Genomic DNA, 7500 nt, shown 5'->3' with positions numbered 1-7500 from the left:
TGAAGCCGCGGGCCGTATAAAATGTGTCCTCGGGCCGCATTTGGCCCCCGGGCCGCACTTTGGACATAAAAGAGACAATGGACATTTGCTATGGACATAAAAGAGACACAGACAGACAGATACAGAGACCTCCAGATATGGGCATAAAAGGCAGACAGGCAGACAGGCAGGATAAAGTGTTCTCGAAATAAGTTGAGTTTTTAGCTGCGTTTTGTACTGCCAAAGGAAGGCGATTCCTAAGTGGGGACAGAAGGACAGTGGACAGATATACTGACAGACATACTGACAGAGAGACGGACACCCACAGACAGACGGAGAGAAGGTACCAGAGGGAGGAAAAGGGGAAAGACGTCAAGTTTAACTAGGGTGGAAGCTGAACACGTGTGTGTGGGGGGTAGCCTGCAGTGTTCACTAATAATGAAACTAATCTCTCTCTCTCTCTCTCTCTCTCTCTCTCTCTCTCTCTCTCTCTCAGACACAAGATAAATGAAATATAATAATTCTCCTGACCAAACCTAATTCAATATTTCAATATTTAACTCTCACATAATTAGGCGGCACTGTGTGTGTGTGTGTGTGTGTGTGTGTGTGTGTGTGTGTGTGTGTGTGTGTGTGTGTGTGTGTGTGTGTGTGTGTGGAGGTCGAGGCAGAGCAATTCATTTGAGGATTTTCTCGCTCTGTCTTCAGTAATTGAGATTGCTTTCTCCATTTCTCTTTCTCTCGCTCTCCCTGAGTCTATCACTCCGTTTCAATCTCTCTCCCCCTCTCTCAAAATGATAATGATCTCAGGACTCAAAGGCGATGGTGACAACCTCTTCCTCGTTCTGGTGATGAATTTAGTCATTTCACTTTTGTTAAATGAAACACATTTGAAAATTTCATTTTTTCTGTTAAATACTGTTCTACTCTTGGTACAGTATTACCGGTGGTGCACAGATCCAGGTGCGGGTCGTTTCATACTCCATTAGCTCAGATCCCGGGTCTATTATCATTATGTGTAACACCTGAGTGGATCTGAGAAGACCTGTACTCAGCACTGATCAGTAGAGAAAAGCCAGAAGTGCTGTGTGATGACTAGACTGACCTGGGATCAGATTACAGCAGCGCAATATATTGGGAGAGAAAAGTTGAGCGGTCCATGCGTGCCTGGTTGGCAGCCGAGTTCAGTGACTTGGGAGAGAGAACCGTAGAACACTAGTACTATTTATCATACTATACTGAAATATAGCACACTATAGTATGCTGATGCAAGGTTTCTAATCATAATAATTAATCTGTTTTCTTTTTGTCACTGCTTACCTGTTGTTCTGATTCGCTGGGAAGAACAGAACCGTCTGTGATGAGAACAGCTCTGGAAATGCTCCTGGGGATACAAAGTAAAACAAATTGAGACACAGACAGAGAGACATACAGTTGGTACATTATTACCTATAGCAGTGGTAAACGGTGTGCAGGTGTAGGTAGGTACACTGGAGTGCCTTGAAACAAGTCCTGGTGTGCCTTGAGATTTTGTGACAACCACACATTGTTGAAATACAATATACAACTATACCAAAACTAGAGTTATGAATTATTCTTTAAAATACTACAGCAGCACTTTGTGCACACTCATTTCCCAATGCAGAGGCAAATTCTACACCCTAAAAACATATTTTAGCCACTTTCAACATGGTGTTGAAAATTGGCCAAAAGAGTCGATCTACGATCAGCTTTTGTTGCTATGATTATGGGGGTGCCTTGAGATTCTGAGATCTATCCATGTGTATCCATTTTTTAGGGTTTTATGTAAGATGCTTCAGAACATGCATTCTATTTCTAACTAAAAAACTCGTATGACATGCATGTTGGCTTCTATGGAATCCAAATGACGACTTGCGACTGAGGACTTTAATCCAAGAGGATAGTAAACCAGCAGTAGAACTCTGAGTTAACAGGGTACAATTGGGATGCAACATGAACTGCCATTTATCTACCTAACAAAAGTGAATCTAAGAGTGAATGAGTGACAGACCGAGCTGGTACCACGATTGGATAATATTCACCTAGTGGGTGTGGCCCTTGTCTTCTGCCCTTCCCCAACATAGCCGTCCTCCACCACGAAATGGCTACAGCTGATTCGTAGACCTCGGCTGTCAATCAGGGCCTTGCACCTAGAAGGGGGAGGGGACAACAGAATCACCTTAGAATTAAGACTCAAATTCAGGATTAAAATCAGAATGAGGATGATACATCATTTTATTTTGAAGTCTGTGTTTGATCAGCCCAAGAGAACATAATGAACCAGGACAACTTTTTATTTCATTTATTTTAACAGTTTGCCAGCCGAAATAGAATGGTTGTTGGTAGATTAGCCGTGAAATTTCTATTATTGTATTGTGATCTGAGACATAATATTATGTTTATAAACATGAGCCCGCCACCACTCCTTCTTGGACCGCACCGTTGTTTTTTCTTTTTTTTCCCCCAGGTCATTAGCTCACCGTGATTATCTGGATCTCCGTTGGGATAGAGTGGTAGTTTTGGACGAGCATCGATCTCCCCGTGCGTTTCGCATGCGCGATCCGTGCGCATAATAATCCATGCATATAATCCAAGAATGACTGAACAGTCGATGTGACCATTTTGGCTAGCTTAGCCCTTAGCACTCCAGCTATGCTAATGTTATCCTCCAGACAGTAAACGGACGGTGTCAAGGAAGCATGAAGAAGGAAAGGCCATGACGTCACCTCTGCTTCATGTCAGAGCAGCCATGAGCTATCGATGGACGAGCGGTGACTAGGGAAGGTTAGACGATCGCCGATTTTCGGATAAAAATCATTTATTTCGGTTTTAATGACCCAGTACGGGAAAAGACGACGCGGCTGAGACTCCTTGCTCAGATGTCCGATATATTCCGGTTTTAATATTAAGGGGCTCCCCGTGGCTTGGAAAGGGTTAAGGTCCTTGACAGACAAATTGCCATTATAATTACATGGTTATCAGGCACAGCTTTAACCTTTTGTTTTTAACTGACAACAACTCTTCCAACTTCAGCTTTATGGGTTAAAATAGAATACTTAAAGATGCACTCTGCAGCATTTCTGTTCTACCCGGGTTATTATGAACCCGGGTCTACGGTGCAAATGCTGAAGTTTTTACCACTGAACTAATCGAGCATGCCTGCGTTCTCAGGAGAAAAATTACATTTTGATCTTCAGGTCAAAATCTGTGTCAAACCAGAAACAGGATTGTGTCAAAGGTGTCCAACCTAGACACATGGTCTAAATGTCTCAATAGAATGGGAATAAAATAACATTTTATTCACATAATTTATACATAGTAGAGCTTTCATTTTCAATAATAGCGAAAACAGCAGATCTACAAGCTTAAAGATATTAGCTTATTTTGAATATCTATCTTACATACACCACACACACACACACACACACACACACACACACACACACACACACACACACACACACACACACACACACACACACACACACACACACACACACATATATATATATATGTGACTCTCCCAAATTTTGAAGGCTGCTCTCAAACAGGCCCACCCCCCATGTCTGTTTTTGGTTGGTGGCCTTTCCAAGGGTGTCTCTCTCGAACCCTCACACACACACACGCTACCACACACACACACACGCTACCAAAACCTATTATTGGGAATAATGATGCGCATAAAAGCTCATCCATAACCTTCTGACATAACAAGGAGGATGGGGAGACACACACACACACACACACTTCTCTTGGGGCATCACTTTAGCTGGAAGGTCATTGACACACAAAGTGTATGCATACACATATACGTGGTAGGCTGACAGATACACAGACAGACAGACAGGTGAGTGCAAGAGGAGAGACAAAGGCAGAAGAGAGATAGACAGACAGGCAGGCAGGGTGAGTGTATGTAAATAAAGATTTATTTACTAGTAAGGAGACCTTCAGTCGAACCAATGGACTGATAGATGGACTAAGGGACGGACACACACACACACACACACACACACACACACACACACACACACACACACACACACACACACACACACACACACACACACACACACACACACACACACACACACACACACACACACACACACACACACACACACACACACACACACAGCCAGTCAACACAGCCAGTCAGTCAGTCAATCAATCAATAAGTCAGTCAGTCAGTAAACCAGTCATCCAGCCAGTCAGACATGAAGGTGTCCTCTGTGTGGAGAGCAAACGTATCCAACATTGTTAGCCTTTTCCACTGGTATCATTGGGTATAGTTAGCCATAAGCTGTAACTGCCCTTATGAATAGTCTACAGAGCTCTTAAACATTTGCTAAATTATTATTATTATGCAAGGGACATTTTTGTGTACGGCTATAACAGCAATTCATATTCAATTGGGCTACGGATCCCTAGTTGATACCATTTTGATCCCAAATCTCACTGCAGTGTTCATTTAACTCTGAGTGTACAAATGGAACCATTTGCACCATTTGTTACAGACCCATAAGGGTCCATCTGGTTCCCAAATATCAATATTTTGGCTGGGGACCATCTGGAACCATCTCAAGGACCCCTGGGGGTAGCCTGATACTTCAGTCCGCACATCACCACCCCCTGTTGGTGGGTGGTGTGTAGTGTGGACTGAACCCGGAGATATTTTATTTTATTTCAAGCGCGCCTGAAGAGCGGGCGCATTGAATGGGCCAATCAGGGCTGTAGACTTGAGGCACGTGGTATGCTGGTCCAGTCCCAGCCCCCTCCCTTCGGAGCTGTTCTGCCCACGTGAGATTCCGTAGTGGACTCTGATTGGTGCTCTTCTGCCCACGTGAGCCGCTAGTGGACTCTGATTGGTCCGTGAAAACTGTCATGGCGGAGTCAGACTCGACTCGAATTCTTTTAACTCATTGACTGCCAAGGCACGAGTTTCACGAGTTATTACAGTACTCCCAGGCTGCCACAGCCCGAGTTTCCCGAGTTGGAAGCCATTTTGAAAAAAAAAAAAAAAAATTTTTTTTTTTTTTTTTTTCAAAATTTTTTTTTATAAAAAAAATTCTAAAAATGCCTCAAATGTATTAGGCATGATCGCAATTGCGAAATTGCATGTTTAGCCCCATAACAAACACATCTTTCAAAATGTCAAAAATGGCTGTTTTGTCTGACTTTGAAGGCTTGTATCTCATGAATGCCTGAACGGATTTCCAAGCGGATTTTTTTGTTTGAAAGCTGTTAAAAAGTACTACACATATGGTGCATGATCTAGGCATGGGCGTGCACGATCCGTGCACTAAAAATTGATCCGTGCACTAGAAATTTGGAAGGTGGCAGTGTTTGTTTTGTCTGACTTTGAAGGCTTCTATCTCATGAATGCCTGAACGGATTTCCAAGCGGATTTCTTTGTTTGAAAGCTGTTAAAAAGTACTACACATATGATGCATATATGGTGCATGGGCGTGCACGATCCGTGCACTAAAAATTGATCCGTGCACTAGAAATCTAGGATAGTGGCAGTCTGGTACTTGGGGGCCATCTTGAAATGGCATTCAATGAGTTAATAAACAATACAATAGTGCCGTTTCATTACGTTTTAATACCATTTTGCACTAACGTAAACATGCAGTCATATAATATGTTATGAGAAATAACGTATTTTTGCAATGTCACGCCGCGTCGCCGTCGGCGACACACGGGCTGTGTGTGTGTATGTGTGTGTGTGTGTGACATCAATAGGCTTTACCCCGCCCCCGCTGAAGAAGAATCTCCGTCCCCAGGCTCAGACTCAATCCCAAAATGAAGTGTGTGATTGAGTCTGGCGCTTGCAGTCAGGCTACCCTGGGGGTCCCCAGAGCCCTCTTTGAGAACCAATGACTACACACACATACACTTTTCCTTGTTGGACTGATTATCTAGCTAGCTAGTGGGAGTGGGAGCCAGTGTCCATTAGAGGCTGTTAGCTTCAGGCTAAATATTGGTTTGGTAACTTAAAGAGGTGGTGCCATAGTTTTGTTATTTTTCTGGTTTTCATGTGTCTATGAGGTTGACAGTACTTCATTAGACCCCCTGGTCTGGTTGTTATGAGTAATTATGTATTCACTATTCCCTTTGTATTTTGTATTTTCCTGGACTTCCTGGAGGCTGACACCTTGTGGGTCAAAAGTGCTGATCAGCACTTTTGACCCACAAGGTGTCAGCCTCCAGGAAGTCCAGGAAAATACAAAATACAAAGGGAATAGTGAATACATTAATCTCCCTCCCTCATCACCCAGACACAGGGGGTCTAACTGCAGTCACCTGTCAACTGTGGCCACATAAAAACGTAATGTTAACTCTTTCTGTACACTCTTATGGAAAAAATCCTCCTCCTAGTATAATCATAATACCTGATAATCATGTTTTAGGGAGGAAATAAATCATGGCACTTCATCTTTAATGTTACACTGAAATGATCTTAAAATTCCTCCAAATTCACCACACCTTTGTTGTATTATGGGGACAATTATACGTATTTTATCATGTATACTTGGCCATGATGATCCAAGGCCCCAACAGTAACTCAGTCAACAAATCAGTCATTTAATCAGTCAGTCAGTCAAGCAGGTAGTAAATAATGACCAAGAGACAGAATAAGGGGAAGGAGGGGGAGAGAGAGCGTCAAAGAAAGGAGCATTGAAGCATGGATGTCACGGGCATGTGCACACACACACACACACACACACACACACACACACACACACACACACACACACACACACACACACACACACACACACACACACACACACACACACACACACACACACACACACACACACACACACACACACACACACACACACACACACACACACACACACACTTTCTCTCTGTCAAGGTAAGCATCGTCCATCATAGAGTGGAAGAGAAGAGAAGAGAAGAGAAGAGAAGAGAAGAGAAGAGAAGAGAAGAGAAGAGAGGTGATGGGGAAGGGAGGGGGGAAAAAAGAGGAAAAAAGAACAGAAGAAAAGAAAAGAGAGCAGAGGATAGGACTGAGGAGGGGAGGGGAGGAGAGAGAGGAGAGATTAAGTTATGATGTTAATTTCCTCTCCATAAATTGCATATTTCGCCGATCATAAATTACCTGACTATGTCTGCTCTTAAGAAAGGTCACACACACAGAGACACTTACACTGCTCTGCCTCTGTCCTGATCTATCTACAGTATATATCTATAGCAGTGGTTCTCAAAGTGGATTCCAGGGACTCTGTGGGTTACTTTATGGGGGTCTAAATTGACCCACACAAATCTGTAACTCTGACAGTGTACAAATGGAACCAAATGGTCCCGTTAGGGGAGACCTTGAAATTGTAACGTTTGAGAACCACTGATCAATAGTATCTATCTACCGATATCTCTTATGTTGTGTTCTGTAACATAAATTATCAGTTAAGTTCCTATAGTACTGAACACATTTGAGTTGATTAGTTCTTCAAAGTACTGAACACATTGAGT

General features: G+C 43.0%; 1 protein-coding gene across 1 annotated transcript in view; it reads right to left on the bottom strand.

The window, feature by feature from the left end:
• The window catches only part of LOC308304810 (rab proteins geranylgeranyltransferase component A 1-like), a gene marked incomplete at its 3' end in the record, with an annotated part of 50846 nt that overhangs the window by 7737 nt on the left and 35609 nt on the right, over positions 1-7500 (bottom strand). The window contains exons 13-14 of the mRNA XM_080749439.1: positions 2043-2150; positions 1300-1363 (exon numbers count right to left, since the gene is read on the bottom strand). Of these exons, the coding sequence (XP_080605565.1) occupies positions 1300-1363; positions 2043-2150 (172 nt within the window). The remainder of the gene's footprint in view (positions 1-1299; positions 1364-2042; positions 2151-7500) is intronic.

Source organism: Nannobrachium achirus, assembly GCF_963921795.1.
Source record: "Nannobrachium achirus genome assembly, chromosome: 19".
NCBI lineage: Eukaryota > Metazoa > Chordata > Actinopteri > Myctophiformes > Myctophidae > Nannobrachium > Nannobrachium achirus.
The sequence above is the reverse complement of the archived record's forward strand: the minus strand, read 5'-3'. Positions and strand labels throughout refer to the sequence as shown.